The sequence below is a fragment of the Crocuta crocuta genome, unplaced genomic scaffold, assembly GCF_008692635.1.
Source record: "Crocuta crocuta isolate KB4526 unplaced genomic scaffold, BGI_CrCroc_1.0 scaffold1664, whole genome shotgun sequence".
NCBI classification, from domain to species: Eukaryota; Metazoa; Chordata; class Mammalia; order Carnivora; family Hyaenidae; genus Crocuta; species Crocuta crocuta.
In genome coordinates, this window is record NW_027530389.1 from 86,467 (window position 1) to 105,496 (window position 19,030).

The 19,030-nt window shown below is 36.8% G+C and overlaps 1 protein-coding gene across 1 annotated transcript in view; it reads right to left on the reverse strand.

Annotated features, from left to right (window-relative positions):
• The window catches only part of LOC144233587 (complement factor H-like), a 101,305-nt gene that overhangs the window by 35,635 nt on the left and 46,640 nt on the right, over positions 1–19,030 (reverse strand). Inside the window, exons 8-9 of the mRNA XM_077766569.1 lie at positions 6,724–6,918; positions 6,129–6,305 (exon numbers count right to left, since the gene is read on the reverse strand). Coding sequence (XP_077622695.1) covers positions 6,129–6,305; positions 6,724–6,918 — 372 coding nt within the window. The remainder of the gene's footprint in view (positions 1–6,128; positions 6,306–6,723; positions 6,919–19,030) is intronic.

A 19,030-nucleotide genomic window follows, 5' to 3' on the forward strand; every position in this document is an offset into this window, starting at 1 on the left:
ACCATACACAAAGCCTATTGTGTCTTTAAATTGAAAGTGAGTTCTTCGTTAAGTCATTCAGGTACTTTATTCCTTTGAACAGGTAAATTTAAACAATTTATATTTAAAGAAATTATTGATAGGTGAACACTTACTATTGACATGTGGCTAATTGTCTTCTAGTTTGCAGCTGTTTTTTCAATCTCTTGTTCTTTTAATGGCTTCGTTTGCTTCTTGATTATGGTTTATAGTTATTTAGTTTGATCCTTATCTCTTTATGTTTTGTATGTCTATTACATGTTTCCCTCCTTACTTTACTGGAGTATAGTTGACAAAATTGTATATATATCAAGTGTAAAATGAGATGACATGGTACAGATATATTTGGAAACAATTTCAAAAAAAGGTTAATCAACACATTAATCACCTCACCATAATTACTTTCCTTCTTTTTTTTTTTTTTAAAGCTGGAATGCTTAAGATCTACTCTCAGCAAATTTCAACCATACAATACATTATTACTAACTATAGTCACCATGCTGTACACGAGGTCTCCAGAATTTTTTTTCATCTTATGAAGGCTTACACCATTGCAACAGCATCTCCTCATTTCCCTCATCCGCATCCACCACTGTAACTACCATTCTACTCTCTGCTTCTATGAATTTGATGTTTTCTTTTTTCTTTTGTGATTTCATATATATATGAAGTATCAAGAATATCAGGAAGTATTTTCAATCTCTGGCTTATTATACTTAACATATTGTCCTCTAGGTTCAAGCATGGTGTTATGAATAGTAAGATTTTCTTTTTCCTCATAGTTGAATATTACTCCATTCTACATATATATATAGATATCGATATCTATATCTATATCTATATAGAGATATCTATATATAGAGATATCTATATCTATATATATATAGATGGTCTATATCTATATATATATCTTATATCTTCCTTATCCATTCATCCATCAGTGGACACTTAGGTTGTTTCTATATGTTGGTTATTGTGAATAAAGCTATAATGAAATTGAGGGTGCAATATTTCTTCAAGATGCTGATTTCATTTCATTCAGATATATACCAGAAATGGAATGGCTGGATCACATGGTAGTTCTATTAACTTTTTGAGGAACTTGCATACTGTTTTCCATATGCCTATAACAAATTGCATTATTATCCAAAATATACAAGTGTTCCCTTTACTCCACATTCTCACCAACACTTGGTATGTCTTGTCTTTTTGATAAAAGATGTCTTACCAGGTAGAAGGTGATATCTCATTGTGGGTTTGAATTGCATATGCCTGATGATTAGTGATTTTGAGTATCAACTGGCCAATTGCATGTATTCTTCAGAATAATGTCTATTGAGATCTTTGTCCATTTTTAATTGGATTGGATATTTTGCTATTAAGTTGTAGAACATATACATATAATCTATGTAAAAAATATATATATGTACCTTATCAGATCTATGCTTGCAGATATTATCTCTCATTCTACAGACTGCCTTTTCATTTTGTTGATTTGCTGAGTAGAAGCTTTTACACAAATCTGACATAATTCACTTGTCTTTAATTTGCATAAGAGTTAATGTTCATCAGTGGTTTAATACAGTGGTTTCATTGTTTGGCTTGTGAACATCCAGCTTTTCCAACACCATTTACTGAAGACATTACTTTTGTAATGTGTGTACATTGTGTTTTCTTGGCTCCCTTGTTACATTTTAATGAACTATATACGTGTGAGTTTATTTCTGGCTCCTGACTCTGTTCCACTGATCTGCCAATAGGATAGTGTTTTCATTTTCATCACTTCATAATATAGCTTGAAATTAGGGAGCATGATGCCCTCAGCTTTGCTCTTCTTTCTCAACACACTTTGGCTACTGGGGAGTCTTGTTGGTTCCACACAAATTTTAGGATTGTTTATTCTATTTCTATGAAAAATGTCAGTGGGATCTTGATAGGAATTGTAGTCTATCAACTGATTGCTTTGGACGTAGGCACAGTTTAACAACATTAATTCTTCCGTTCTATGAACATGGACACTCTTGCGATTTATTCATAGCTTCTTCAGTTTATTTCACAACTGTCTTACAGTTTTCAGGAGACAAATGTTTTGCCTCCTTGGATGGATCTCTTCCTAGGTATTTGATTGTTTTTCATGCTATTGTAGCTGGGATTGTTTTTAAAAGTTCTCTTTGGGATAATTCATTATTAGGGTACAAAAATACAACAGGTTTTCGTATGTTGATTTTCTACCCTGATACTTTACTGAATTCATTTTTGAAGTCTAACACTTTATTTTTTATTTTTTGGTGGAGTCTTCAGGTTTTTCTCTCTGTAATATGATATCTGGAAACAGATAATTTTACTTCTTTATTTTTTTGAGTACCTTTTATTTCCTTCTGTCCAAAGTGGTGAAATTGTGTGTCTTTTTCCTGATCCTTGAAAAGCTGAAAGCTTTTCATTCTCAACTATGATGTTAGTTATGGGCTCCTTATTTATGGTTTTTATTATGTTGATGTACATTTCTTTAATACTCAATTGTTGAGAGTATTCATCATAAATGGATGTTGAATTGTGTCAAAGGCTTTTTTAGTAACTATCTGATTATATGATTTTTACCCTTTGTTAATGTGGTATATCACATTACTGATTTGCATCTGATGAACCATCCTTCAGTCCTATCGATAAACCCAACTTCATTATAGTGTATGAATCTTTTAATGTGCTGTTGAGTTCACTTTGCTAGCATTTTGTTGAGTATTTCTAATATTTATGTTTATCAGTGATTTGGCCTACAATTTTTTTTTTTTTTTTTGCTAGTGTCCTTGTCTGGCTGTGGTATAAAGTAATGCTGATCTTGTAAAGTGGGTTTGGAAGTGCCTCTTACCCTCTTTCAAGTTTTTGGAATGGTTTGAGAAGAATTGGTATTAATTCTTCTTTAAATTACCAATGAAAACTTCTGTTCCCAGACTTTTCTTTGCAGAGATATTTTAAGTTACTGATTCAGTCTTGTTCCTTGTTATTGTTCAGATTTTCTATTCTTAATGATTTTGTCTTTGTAAGTTTTCTATTTCCACGAATTTATCAATTTCCTTAGGTTATCCAATTTGTTGGTGTGTAACTGTTAATGGTTGTCTCTTATGAACATCTGGATTTCCCTGGCATCACTTGAATGTTTCCAATTTTATTTCCCCTGTTATTTATTTGATCTCTCTTTTATCTTAACCAATTTAGGCTTGTCAAGTTTATTTGTTTTGAAAAAAAATAGGTATTACTGTTGTTGACCATTTTGGTCTTTATTTCATATATTTTTTCTCTGATTTGTTATCTCATACTTTGTTAATTACAGGCTTAGTTGTTCTACTTTTTACTGTTTTTTAAATAAGCTTTTTAAATTTTATTTACTTGAGAGAGAGACAGATAGAGTACAAGTTGGGGGGAAGGGAGGGGCAGATGGAGATACAGAATCTTAAGCAGGCTCTACACTCAAGGGTAGAGCCCAATGCAGGGCTTGAGTCCGTGACCCTGGGATCATCATCTGACCCAAAATTAGAAGTTGGGTGCTCACCCAACTGAGCCACCCAGTTTCCCCCTTGTTTTCAGTTTTTGGATATGTAAAGTTAAGTTGTCTATTTGAGATCATTTCTTTTCCTTACTATAGGCATTTATCACTATAAACATCTCTTATAGAACTGCCTTTGTGTGTGACACATTTTTTCCTCTCTTGCTGCATTCAAAATTATTTTTCTTTGGGTTTAGCCAGTTTTATTGTAATGTGTCTTAGAGACGATATCTTTGGGTTGAATCTGTTTGGGGGAATTAATCAGCTTCTTGATTTTGATAGTCCATAGCTCTTCCCAAATTGAAAAGTTCATAACCATTATTTCCTTAACTAAACTTCCTGTCCCTTTCTCCATCTCTTCCCTTTTTGGGACTCACATAATACCTACAATATCTTTTCTGACAGTCTCCCGTTATTCTTATAGGTTCTCTCTCCTCTGTAATTCTTTCTCCTTTGTTCTCCTCTGACTAGGAGGCTTCAAATGACCTCTCTTCTACTTCACAGATTCTTTCTTCTGCTTGATAAGATCTGCTGTTGATGCCTTTTCTTGTATTTTTCATTTCATTCATTATATTCTTCAGTTCCAGAATTTCTGGGTGGTTCTTTTTATAATTTCTACCTCATTGTTTTCCTCATTTCTTTGGGTTTTCTTTCTGTGTTTTCTTATAGCTCACTGGATTTCCGTAAAGCTACTGTTTTGAATTCTTGATCAAGAAAATTATAAATCTTCATTATTTAGGGTAAGTTATTGGAAAAGTGTTGTGTTCCTTTGGTGGTGTCATGTTTCCTTGATTTTTCATGTTTCTTAAAGTCTTGCATTGTTGTCTTTGCATTTCAAGAGGGTCTCACTTCTTTTGGTCTTTCCTGAAGGACTGTGGGAGAAAAATACTTTGTCATACTTGTTAGGGATTCTGAGGGTTTTTAAAGAATACATCTGTTCCCTATGTCTTACTACCATGTAAGAGGGAATTTTTGGATGGTATGCCTTTTTTCAGTCCTGCAAAGCCAGTCGGGGTCCTGACAGCTTTCTGTTTGATTTCCTGGAGGTAATGCTGAACGATCAAGTACATTCTTTTTACTATATCTGTGGAGTCAGTTTCGATTTCTACGCATGCTTACTAGCCATCTGAAAACTCCTCCATTCACTACCTTTGGGGCATATACACGGAGCTGGCCAATAGTCCATATGCACAATGTTGAGGGTACCATTAGGGGAGCAAGATCTGCAGGCAAGTCGTCCCCAGTAGCTAGTGGGTAGGCTACCCAATGTAGTCTGCAAAGTGGTTAGTAGAATCTTTTTCCCTTGAGGAATTCTGAGCCTGACTTTTGTGGTCCAAGCTTTCCTCATTTTCCTCACTCATCAAGATCCCCTCAGTATTCTGGATGTAGTTAGAAAGAAGTGGGCCTTTTGGTCAGTGACTCAAAATGCTGAAGAAGTCAGATGATCACTCACACACCCTTTCCCCCAATGGAGAAATTTCAGGCTGAGTGGGTTTCTCTTGGAACTGAACTGTGCCCCTTTCAGAGAGGAGTGACTCAGATAAGTAAAAAATGTTCCATTCATCGTCTTCAGTGCACCCACTCTTGGATCTTTTTGCTGTCATGGTTTGCTGAAACTTCTGCTAGATTCCCAGACTCCCACAAAAATGCTCTTTCTGTGAGTGATTGTCAAAATTGGTGATCTTGGCCAAGGAGAACTGAAACTTGTGTTCTGACATCTAGCTGATGTCACTCTTTTTTTTTTTTTTCTCTGAGATTGACTTTATGTATACATGTATTTGGTTTTTATTTGCTTTGATATACAGTGTTGTATTTTTTTCAGGTGTATGATATAGTGATTCAACAATTCCATACATCACCCAGTGCACATCATGACATCACTATTTCACCAGTGTCCTGTCCCACCTTTCTCCACTCTTGTAACTATCACATTATCTATAGTTAAGAGTCTTTAATGGGGGTTTGTCTCACTCTCTAACATTTTTCTCCATTTGTTATTTGTTTTGTGTTTTAAATCCCAAATATGACTGAAATCATACGGTATTTGTCTTTCACTGACTGACTCACTTCACCTGCATTATACTGTCTGGCTCCAAACATGTTGTTGCGAATGGCAACATTCCACTACTCCCTTCCCACCTCAGTGGCCACAGTCCATTTCTTCTCAGTTTAGGAGAAAAACCTGCATCTCTGTACATCTTCTTTGATGTAGCCTGTTCTGCCGCTTTAATTGTGGAATCTGTTCTGCCAGTCTTCAGGTCAGTCTCGGGGGTATTTAGGATGATTTGATAGTTATCTGCATAGGATGAGGCAAGCCTCGGATCCTCCTACTCCGCCACATCTTCCTCCTTCCACTGCTGGCGTCACCCTATTATTACAGGTTTCTTCTTTGTAGTTCCATGATTGTTTTCTTGACTAAAGTCTACCATTAGACATTTATTTTGCTATATATGTATCAGGAAATTTGTATATTCACTCATACACACATGGAAAAAATAAAACTAAGTAGATTCATTGGCGGAAATAAGATCCATCATAAATATACTGGGATCTCAGACCATTTACTTACTGAGAGGAATACACTCAGGAGGAGGGAACCAGCCATCCTCTGTACATGTCATCGTAGTCTGCTCATTTTGAAGACTGTGGCCAGATTTGCAGTCAACTGTTACAGATTCACCTTGTACATATTTTCTTTCTTGTTTTGGAGAATTTCCATTTTTCAAATAACTGAAAACACATTGTCCTAAAAATCATATAAATATTGAACAAAAATTTTAAACCTATAAATTCAGTGAAAATAGGAAATTGAAAATTATTTGTACAACATTTAAACTATAATGCCTAAGTATCCAAAAATAAAGCTTCTGCCAAACATTGAAAAAGAAAATAATCGATATTCAATATGATTTATCCTTAGTATTTATAATTAAGATACATGTAAACGATACAGGTGTTTTCCTAAAGCCTCTAAGTTTATCCTTAATGTGATTTTAGGAAGAGCTCCTCATAAAAAGAAAATCTTATATTGGTAGTTTTACTCAGAAAATTCATCCCTTGGCCCACTTTTTATCAAAATAGGCTTAATTGTAGTCATTCATATGGTTTCTCTCTCCAGTATGTGAAATATTTATACAAATGTAATTATAAAAAGGTTTACTCACTGCGGCATGGTACTTCTGGTGACCATCCTTCGTGTGTACAATGAATATATTGCCAGCGTTCTTTTGAAACAGTCTCAAAATTGGGATGACAGGAATACCAATATCTTTTTCCTACACGTACTGGAAAGTCTCGTCTATAGTAAGATTCATAGTATAGACTACCATGTTTTATTTCTGGAAAATCACAACGATTCCCTTGGAAGAACAAAACAAACAAAAGCAGTATAAATAATGTTTACCTTAATAAAAAATCAAATTGGAAATGAACTGTTTCATTGGTGAATTCTATCCTCTTTTTAGCATTCTTTCACTGATTACATCAGGTTCTCTCGGACAAGTTGTAAATTTCAGATGACTGCAATATGCGATGAAATTATTGCTAATGAAGCTAAAATCATATCTTGTGTGTCCTATGATATATAAACTTGCATGAAGACTCTTGAGGAACAAAACTCTGTAGATCTATTTTATGAATTCTCATTGACTATGTATATCTTAGCTCTGGTTCATTAAATAAGCAACGTGGTTAAGCATTCAAAGTATTTATTTTATTGCTCTGATCATCTATCTTCTTGGTTTTTTTCCTTTTCTATTCTCATCAGAAATCAGAACCCTGCCTTTTCTTATCAGATCAAGTCAATGTAGGAATATCGTAGGATATTTTTTCTTAGATTAACATTCATTAATTTTTCCATTTATTCAAATAGTGTAAGAAATATAGAGAAACACAAACATTTTATTTTACAGAGAAAAATAAAATTCTTATTAATGCCTCAAACCAATAATCATTTCTCTTTTATTTAATCAGAGAAATGAGTTAGGACTATTTCTTAATATCCAAATAGTTAAGACTCTGGTAAACATTTCATTGTTATTTCTAATTTCAACTGGAGAATGAGGTGTTTCAAAATAGGACATATACCATACATGTATGAGGTGTTTTAAAATGTCATACATAAAATGTCATAGTAAATATGTGATATATATGACACACCTATGTTATATATACATAATATATAATGTGACATGTTAAAATATGTATATATCACATATGAGGTGTTTATAAATATGCCATATATGTCATAATATATTTTTGAATAAAAGTGAACTTTTAATGCAAGCATAGGTCAAATTTTTTTAAAGACCAGAATGTCATATTTCAATTGAGGTATAATTGCATTTTATTGAGTCACTCATGTATATTGAATATTTTTGACATATGTATCAGAGTTATGTTTCCTTTCATTGGATGGTTTAGGAATAATCTAGTACTTCTAATACTAGACTAGCATTAGTTTTTTTCCCCATAAAATGATATTATTTACAACTCTTGTGCAACACATGAGTAGAAGTTCTAACACACACACACTCACACAACACACCACACATTCATTATCATCTTCATCCTTCTTAATTACACTGATGCATTTTCTGTTTTGTTTAATTACAGAAAGGTTCCAGTAGTTTCAGCAGACTTATTATGTGGATTATACACTTTGAATCACTAATGTTTTTCTTTAATAAAGATTTGTATATGATACCTTCTCTAGATAGTCTTTGCCGACATTCCATAGCTCTCATTGATAAACTTTTTAACCACATTTCTGAAGCTTCCAATGTTGAGATCAAAATGCTCATTTAGTCTTGTTTCTTTTAAGTGACCTTCTAGTATTTTTCTCCACTACTTTTTGAAGTGTTAAATTATTTTCCCTTTATATTTGGATGAATTTCATTATGATACATCAAGATGAGTGTCATTTAACAATCATTCTACCTTGGGCAAACTTAAGTGTTCGGATTTGCAGGAAGTAAAGGAATTAAGCTTTAAAGAACTCAAATAAATTGCTGTTAAAATTGTAAAAGAGAGATTTCAACCCCCATGGTCTGATTTCAGAACAACTTTGGTTATTCACCTATTAAGTGTTTCAAAGGGTATCAATTAGGAGTTAAGGTGGTGGAGAAGTAGAGGGAATGAGATTTCCCTCAGTCCTCAAACAGCTGTACTGAGGTCAGAACACCTGGAACACCCAAGAAATCTATCTGCAGAGTGACAGAAAAATCACCACAGGTAGACGGAGACAGCTTGGCAGGACAGAGGTATGTGTATGAGAATTGGGGGAGATAAAACATCAATAGCCCAAGGGGAGGGATTCCCTTCTGTGGAAAGAAAAAAGAGAAAGAGAAGCTGTGGACTGCAATATTATGTTAGGATAAGAGGAAAACCTCTCCAGACAGACTACAGACTGGAAATGAGAAATATATGGAGAGTGCTAGTCTACTCTGTGTACAGCCTTAGGACTTTAAGACTGGAGTTTTCAAATAGTGTGCCATTCTACAGAAGAAATCTGCTTCTGTGTGCATGTGCCTGTGAGGAAGTGAGTTAGCCCCAATGTGGTACCCAAACTCAGGGGCACACTGGGAGAAAATAGTCTCCTCCCTTGAGTACTGTGGAAGAGGGTATATTGCCTACCCAAGGTTAAAAGACCCTGCATATGCCAGCCAAATGGGCAGGGCGGAGCAGCATTATCCTAGAACTGATTCTGGGTCCTTGAAGACATCAGGTTTTGAATCCCAGCCTAGCACCTGAGAGGCATGGGGGAACTGTGGGACAGGGCAAGCCACCTGCTCGTGCTACTCTGTGAGGGCTGCCTGAACAGTATGGCTTAAGACACCCAGTCTAGGGAGGAGAGATTGGGGTGTTGCCATTTTTATCCCCATCACCAACATGGTGAGGTTTCAGGGAACAGAATAGTGGCCCCCTGTGGTGGCTGACCCGCTTACACAAAAGTCCACTCCTCAGTGCATGGCAACTGCTTATCTACTGGATTGGAACTGATACTGGGTAAACCAGAGGGCCTCTCCTCCAGACCAGCACGGCCACCTGTCCCAGGTATGAACAGACAACTATCCTGCGGTATTGTACGTTACTCTGTTACCCTTTTCTTCTTCTTTTTTCATTCTCTGCTCTTTTCTATATTTTTCTTTTTACCTCTTCATTTTTTACTTTGGAAGTCAGGCTTAAATTTTTTGATTTGATTTTTGGTATATATATAGATATATACGTATTTTTTCTTTTTTGCTTTCTTTCTGTTTGTGTGTGAGTTTAATCTGGTATTTTTACTCTATTCTTTTTACACCTTTTCTATTATCTCCATCTTTATTTTTCTTTTACTCTCACTAGATTAACCCTTATAGTTTCTTTGACTTGTCTAACAATTGTCTATACAATCGACCAGTATGAGTAAGAAGCAGCTTTGTAGAAGATAGACCAGTGGGGTAGAGCAGCCACATATGCAACAACAAAGTGCAAGCAACATACTCCAAAAATAATTCCTGAAGGGCCAGGCCCTGGGCACTGTATGACCGCTTTTTAATATAGTAGTTTTCACAGGTGCAGGACATATAACAAACTATTAAAACACATAAAGACAGAAACTTAGCAAAACTGATGAAATGGAATTTTCCTGAAAAGAAATTCCAGGAAAAATGATAGCCAGAGAATTGCTCAAACCAGATATGAACAACATATCTGAACAAGAATTTAGAATACCAGTCATAAGACTAATGGCTGGGCTTGAAAAAAGCATAGAGAACAACAGAGAATCTATTGCTGCAGAGATTAAAGACCTAAGAAATAGACACAATGAATCAAGAAATGCTATTAATGAGACTCAAAATAAACATATGCAGTAACATTGAGGATGCAAGAAGCAGAAGAAAGAATAGATGAACTAGAAGATAAAATTATGGAAAATGAAGCTGAAAATAAGGAAAGGAAATTACTAGACAACAAGGGGAAATAAAAGACCTAAGTGATTCAATGAAATGAAATAATATCTATATCACAGGAGTTCCAGAAGAAGTGAGAGAAAAAAGGGCAGAAAATTTATTTGAACAAATTATAGCTGAGAACTTCCTTAATCTGGGGAAGGAAACAACCATCCACGTCTAAGATGTACAGAGAACTCCCTTCAAAATCAACAAAAACAGGTCAACACCAGGACATATTATAGTGAGATGGCATATCATAGTGAGATGGCATATCATAGTGGCAAAATACAAAGACAGAGAGAGAATTCTGAACACCTCAAGGGACAAACAGGTCTTAATCTAAAAGGGTAGACACATAAGAGCAGTAGCAGCCTTGTCCAGTGAAACATCGGAGGTCAGAATAGAGTGGCAGGAAACATTAAATGTGTTGAATAGGAAAAATATGCAGACAAGAATCCTTTAGCTGACAAGGCAGTCATTCAGAACAGAAGGAGAGATAAAGCCTTTCCCAGACAAATAAAAACTAAAGGAGTTCATGACCACTAAACCAGCCCTTCAAGAGAGTCTAAGGGAGACTCTGTGAGTGGAAAGCAGCAAATACTACAAAGGACCAGAGACATCACCACAAGCATGAAACCTACAGATAAACACAATGACACTAAATCCAGAAACCTACATATAACACAATGATACTAAATCCACATTTTTTGTTAATCACTCTGAATGTAAAAGGACCACATACTTCAATCAAATGACATACGGTATCAGAATGGATCAAAAACATGATCCATCTATATGCTGCCTACATGAGACTCATTTTAGACCTGAGAACAGCTGCAGATTGAAAGTGAGGGGATGGAGAACCATCATCATGCTACTGGATGACAACAGAAAGCCAGAGTAACCATACTTGTATCAGATAAATTAGATTTTAAGACGAAACAGTAACAAGAGAAGAAGAAGGGTATTATATCACAATTAAGAGGTCTATCCATCTAGAAGAGCAAACAATTGAAAATGTTTCTGCGCCCAACTTGAAGACACCAATATATATGTCAATTAATCACAACATGAATAAATACTGTGATTGTCAGAGACTTTAATACTTCACTTACAACAACAGAAGGATCATCTAGGATGAAAATCAGTAAGGAAACAACAGCTCGGAATGACTCATTGGACTAAATGGATTTAAACAGATATACTCAGAACTTTTCATCCTAAAGCAGAATACATATTTTTCTCAAGTGCATATGGAACATTCTCCAAAATAGATCACATACTGGGTCACAAAACAGCTCTCAACAAGTATAAAAAGACTGAGATCATACCATGCATATTTTCAGATCACAATACTATGAAACATGAAATCAACCACAACAAAAAGCCTGGAGAGCCTCCAAATATATGGAGATTAAAGAACATCATACTGAAGAATGAATGTGTCAACCAAGCAATTAAAGAAGAAATTAATAATATATATGGAAGCAAATGAAAATGAAAACACAACAGTCCAAACTCTTTGAGATGCAGCAAAGACAGTCCTAACAGGAAAATACAATGCAGTTCAAGCTTATCTCAGGAAGTAAGAAAGGTCCTAAATACACAACCTAACCTCACAACTAAAGGAATTAGAAAGGCAGCAGCAAAGAAAGCCTAGAGCCATCAGAAGAGAAATAATAAAGATCACAGCAGAAATAAAACAATATAGAATCCAAAAAACCAGTAAAACACATCAATGAATCTGGGAGCTGGTTTTTTTGAAGAATAAACAAAATTGAGAACCCTCTAGTCAGACTTCCCAAAAAGAAAAGAGAGCGGACCCAAACAGATAAAACACAAATGAAAGAGAGGAGATCACAACCAACCCCCAGATATACAATTATAGAGGATACTATGAAAAATTGTATGCCAACAAACTGGACAATATGGAAGAAATGTACAGATATTACACACACACACACACACACACACACACACACACACACACTACCAAAACACAAAAGGGAAGTAATAGAAAATTTGAACAACCCATAAGCAGAGGAGATATTGACTCAGTTACCAAAAATCTCCCAACAAAAAGAGCCCTGGGGCAGATGGCTTCCCCAGAGAAGTCTACCAGACACTAAAAGTAGAAATAATACCTATTCTTCTCAAGCTGTTCCAAAAAATAAAACAAACGAAAAGCTTCCAGATTCATTATATGAAGCCAGCATTACCTTGATTTCCAAACCTGACAAGACCCTATTAAAAAGGAGAATTATAGGCCAATATCCCTGATGAACATGGGTACAAAAATTCTCAACAAGATACTAGCAAATCAAATGTAATAGTATATTAACAGAATCATTCAACTTGATCAAGTGGGAGTCATTCCTAGGCTGCAGGGCTGGTTCACTTTTCGCAAATCAATAAACTTGATACATTACCTTAAAAGAAGAAGGGTAAGAACCGTATGATCTTGTCAATAGATGCAGAAAAAGCATTTGACAAAATACAGCATCCTTTCATAATAAAAACCGTCAAGAACATTGGGAAAGAAGGAACATAACTTAATGTCAGAAAAACCATACATGAAATGCCCACGGTTAATATCATCCTCAATGGGGAAAAATTGAGAGCTTTCCCCGAGACCAGTAACATGCCAGGGATGTCCACTCTCACCACTGTTGTTTAACATAGTGTTGGAATTGCTAGCCTCAGCAATCAGACAACAAAATGAAGTAAAAGGCATCCAAATTGGCAAAGAAGTCAAACGTTCACTCTTCACAGATGACATGATACTCTACCAGCAAAACCCGAAAGACTGCCTCCCACCAAAAAAAAAAAAAAAATGGTAGAGCTGATACATGAATTCAGCAAAATCACAGGATACAAAATTAATGTACAGAAATTGGTTGCATTCTATATACCAATAACGAAGCAACAGAAAGAGATATCAAGGAATTGATCCCATTCACAATTGCACCAAGAACCATCAAATACCTCAGAACAAACCTAACCAAAGAGGTAAAAGCTGAACATTGAAAGAAACAGAAAGCTTATGAAAGAAATTGAAGAAGACACAAAGAAATGGAAAAACAGGGGCACCTGGGTGGCTCAGTCGGTTAGGTGTCTGACTTCGGCTCAGGTCATGATCTCACGGTTCGTGGGTTTGAACCCTGCGTCGGGCTCTGTGCTGACAGCTAGCTCAGAGCCTGGAGCCTGTTTCAGATTCTGTACCTCCCCCTCTCTCTCTGGCCCTCCCTGCTCACACTGTCTCTGTCTCTGTCTCTCTCTCTCTCTCTCAGAAATGGATAAAACATTAAAAAAAAAAAAAAGAAATGGAAAAACATTCCATGCTTGTGAATCAGAAGAAGAAATATTGTTAAAACGTTGACATTTACCAAAGCAATCTACACATTCTAGCAATCTCAATCAAAATAGCACCAGCATTCTCCAGAGAGCTAGAACAAACAATCCTAAAATTTGAATGGAACCACAAAAGATCTTGAATAGCCAAAGCAAGGTTGAAAAAGAAAACTAAAGCTGGAGGCATCACAATCGCAGACTTTAGCTTGTATTACAAAGCTGTAATCATCAAGACAGTATGGTACTGGCACAAAACCAGACCATTAGACTAATGCAATAGAATTGAGAACCGAGAAATGGACCCACAGATATATGGCTAATTAATCTACAACAAAGTAATTAAGAGTATCCAATAGAAGACAGTCTCTTTAGGAAATGGTACTGGAAAAAGTGGACAGCAACATGCAGAGGTATGAAACTGGACCACTTTCTTAAACCATACACAAAAATAAAGTAAAAATGGATGAAAATCCTAAATGTGAGACAGGAAATCATCATAATCCTCCAGGAGAAAACAAGCAGCAACCTCTTTGATCTTGGCCACAACAACTTCTTACTTGACATGTCTCCAAAAGCAAGGAAATAAAAGCAAAAATGAACTATTGGGACCTCATCAAGCTCAAAAGCTTCAGCACAGCAAGGAAAACAACAAAACTAAAAGGCAACCAACAGAAAGGGGGAAGATATTTCCAAATGACATACCAGATAAAGCATTAGTATCAAAAACCTATAAAGAACTTACCAAACTGGACAACTGCAACACAAAAAATGAGCAGAAAAATGAATAATTTTCCAAGGAAGACATCCAGATGGAAAACAAACACATCTGACATTGCTCATCATAAGGGAAATACAAACAAAAACCACATTCAGATACCAACTCCCACCAGAGTGGCTAAAATTAACAACTCAGGAAACAACAGATGTTGGCAAGGATGTGGAGAAATAGGAACCCTCTTGCACTGCTGGTGGGAATGGAAACTGATGCAGCTGGTCTGGAAAACAGCGTGGAGGTTCCTCAAAAAATTAAAAATAGATTTACCCTACTACCCAGCAACAGCACTACTAGGAATTTATCCAAAGGAAACAGGAGTGCTGTATTGAAGGGGCACAAGCAACCCAATGTTTATAGTAACACTATCAACAATAGTGAAAGTATGGAAAGGGCCCAAGTGTCCATCAATTGCTTCTTTATCCAAAGAAGATGTGGTATATTTACATATAATGGAATACTACTCGAGGATGAAAAAGAATGAAATCTTGCCATTTGCAACAATGTGGATGGAACTGGAAGGTATTATGCTAAGTGAAATAACTCAGAGAAAGACAAATATCATATGATTTCACTCATATGTGGAATTTGAGGAACTTTACAGGCGACCACAGAGGAAGGGAAGGAAAAATAAGATACAAACAGAAAGGGAGGCAAATCATAAGAGGCTCTTAAATAGAGAGAACGAACTGAGGGTTGATGGCAGTGGGGGTTTGGGAGGATGGGGAAAATGGGTGGTGGGCATTGAGGAGGGCACTTGTCAGGATGAGTATTTGGGGTTGTATGTAAGTGATGAATCAAGAGAATCTACTCCTGAAGTCTAGACTACTATGTATGTTAGCTGACTTGCCAATAATGATTTTTTAAAAAATGATATTAATTAAAGAAAACAGTCTGCTGAGATTTTCTTTACAAACCAGATAAAATTAAAGTAGGTATTATTATTATGACAGGCTTGAATCCCTTTGGCATTTTCTTTTATCTGGGCACACTTAAATATGCTTTATGCTCTTAGAAGATCATCTCTGAAGCAAATATATTTCATATATGGTCTGATCAGCACTGGGATGGGCAAGATTTAGAATAGCCTCATTCTACCTTAGATTTCTATCAATGCAGAGTGTGGTCTCATTAACAGTAGTGATGATTCTGTCATAGTTGACTCAAACTGATCTCAAAATTGATTTAAATATTCACCAACTTTTAAAACCCTTTCTAACCTGTCTGTACTTATACATTTGATTCCTTTGACTTAAACCCAGGATCTTATAGTTAACACTACTAACTGTCACATTATTAGATTCAACTTAGCACAGAAGATCCTTTTTGGATGATGAATCTGTGATGATACAAATTCACTATCATGACCTCCTGAATAATTCCAGTTGTGAATTTGTACTGTATTTCCCCTAAATCATTAAAGTATCTTATAACACAAAGGAGTAATGAAATAGGCCTGAGAACAATGTCCTGAATTTGATACTTGGGTAAGTTTACTTAATGAAATTTCAAACTATCTCATAATCCATCTAACTGGTCAATTTCTCCATCTTGTCCATAAGAACCTCAAAAGGTCCCTTGTGGAATAAACCTGGTGAGATCGAGATACATTTGGGCTGATCTACCATTTCCATAAGCCAACCGTAAACATGATTAAATATTTTCCTTATGGAAGTGGTTCAAGATGGAGATGTAGGAGATCCTAAGCACACCACTTCCCTTGGACACACTGAATCTACAGTTATATAGATTTTGTCTGAAATAAATTCTAAAAATTTTGTCTGGAAAAAAACCCAAAACCCTCCAAAAACTAGCTGAGCAATTCCTACACATTGGGAAATGAGAAAAAGCTCACATCAAAGTGGATGGAAGAAACTGAGATACAATCTGACCATAACCTCATTTCCAGCATGATGACCGACAATTGGAAGGGAAGTCAAAACTCTGCTTCTCCCTGAGGAGGGAAGTGTTTGAGCCCTACATCTGCCACCCCAATTTTAAGATCTATAACTGACAGACCAGCCCCCAAAGCATCTAGCCTTGAAACCCAATGGGGCTTGTGTCCATAAGACCCACAGGCTACAGCTAAGTGAGAAACAACTCTTACAGGGTCCACAGGCATGGACTCACCCACCCCAGGGTCCAGCATAGAGGAAACCCCTGAAAAGTGCCCAGACTTTCTGTGAAAGAGACTTATTTGCCTACCTTAAAGTTTTGGCCTAAGGAGCAAGAATTTAATTTAAAACATAGCTAGGGGCTTACTAAAAGTCTCCTCAAAGATAGACTCCTCCAGCAGACACCGTCTTTACGTTCTCCCTTGCCTCTTTCCAGCTCATTGGGATCTCCAGGAAAGGAGCTCATGTCCTCCTCAAATGCCCCCTGAGGTTTACAGCTGCCACCCAGGAGATTCCTCTAGATCACATGACTGTGGTGGCTAGTGGGTCCTCAAGTACTGTAACGAGTAAAGAAAGACATTAACAGGCCACCACCGGCAGGGCAAAGGAGAACACCACAGACTGAAGTTCCTGTCTTTTTCTGTGAAAGGCCTATGAGGTTAATATTTTTGCTGAGGCCTAAGGGGCAAACTTCTAATTAAACAGATAACTGAGGGCCCATCATAATCCTCTATAGAGAACGTGGAGGATAGGCACTATCTCAGGTCCTCTTTCTGCTGCACTGCAGGGCACTGGTAACTCCTAGAGGGAAATTTGTACAAAAATCTGGTGCCCCAGTTTTTATGTCTGGTGCACTGGATTATGTGGCAGCCACCTAGGGGGCATTCCTTGATCTGATGGCTAGTGGGGTTTGTATTCATGGGCCCTGTGCAATTGTAAAAAATGCAGAGACAGTTCAGGACTAGCAACCACACCAAAAGCACACTGTAAATACAGACTAAACTATAATCTCAGTATTTCTCTGAAAGGCCTGTTGGCGTTTCCTGGAGTTTTGGCTTGAAGAGCAGACTTCTGGTTTGGCACACATCTAGGGACCTACTTATGTGTTCTCTGGGCATAGAAGGCACTGGAGGCCATCTTTGTGATATTCCTCTGCTTGGCCCTAAGTCAAAGGTATCTCTAGGAACGGAGCTTATACTTTTCTATGGTACCCTGGCTTCTGTGTCAGCCAGCCAGGGTTTACCTCTAGATTGCCTGGCTCTGGTGACCAGCTGTGCTTATGATTGTGGGTTCCGCAGGACTGTCATAAATGGAGAAAGAGTTCTTAACCAGCTACTGCCCGCCCAGTGCACAGAAGAGAGGTGGGAGACTACAGAATATACTTTTTATGTGAAAGAGGCCTATTAGCCTATCTTCATAGGTGAGGCCTGAGAAAGTCTTTTCATTAAACAGACAACTAAGGGTCAACTGTAATCCTCTCCAGAGACCTCCAGAGACCACAGTTATGTTTTTGCTGTATTCCAAAGTGTTGGTATCTCCTAGAAGGGAGCTTATACATGCATCTGGTGCCCTGTTTTGTGACTGACGTCCAGGTATTGCCCCTTGATTATTTCCTGTCTCTGGAGGCCAGCTGGGCTTATATTCATGAATTCAAAGAGATGATGGCAGATAAAGAAACAGTTCTGAACTGGCTATTGCTCTGTTGCTCAGTTAAGAAGGAGCAGACATCTCCCAGTCTTCCCTTGAAAGAGGTATATTTGCATACTTTAAACTTTGCTGCGTGAGGTCATGGCTTCTAATCAGCTGAATCTAGGTGCTGACTGAGATCCTTCTTTCTGAGACACTGTCAGGTCTTGACAAAACTCTCAACTACTGGAAGCTACTAAAAAGAAAGTTGGCTGATTAGACAATCACAAGACTTGAGAGACATCCACTAACCAGGCTAGGGTTGAACAATAATGATTATCTCCTAAGTAAGCCCTTGCTTGAAGACTAGCAGCGGTGGCTGTTTTTTGTAATGCACAGAAGCCAACATAGAGAGTCAAGGAAAATTAAGGAACAAAGGAATATATTAAAACTGAAAGAACAAGATAAAACCACAGAAAAAGCCTTTAATTGCATGAAAATAAGCGATTTACCTGATAAAGAGTTCAAAATAATGGTTATAAAGATCCTCACTAAGCATAGGAGAAGAATGGATAAGCACAGGGAGAATTTCAACAAAGAGATAGAAAATATAAGGAAGTACCAAGTAGAAGTCATAAAGCTGAGGAATACAATAAGTGTATTGAAAAATATAATAAAGACAGCAGACTAGAGGAAGTAGAAGGATCAGTAAACTTAAAGACAGGCTGGGAGAACTCACCCAATCAAACCAGCACAAAGAAAAAAGAATAAAAATGTGTAAAGATTTCGCACTGATGGGGCAACCTCAGCAGACCACCATTTACACTATAGGAGTTCCAGAAGAAGAAAGGGGTAGGAAGGGTGGCTGGGGGGCTCAGTCGGTTAAGCATTT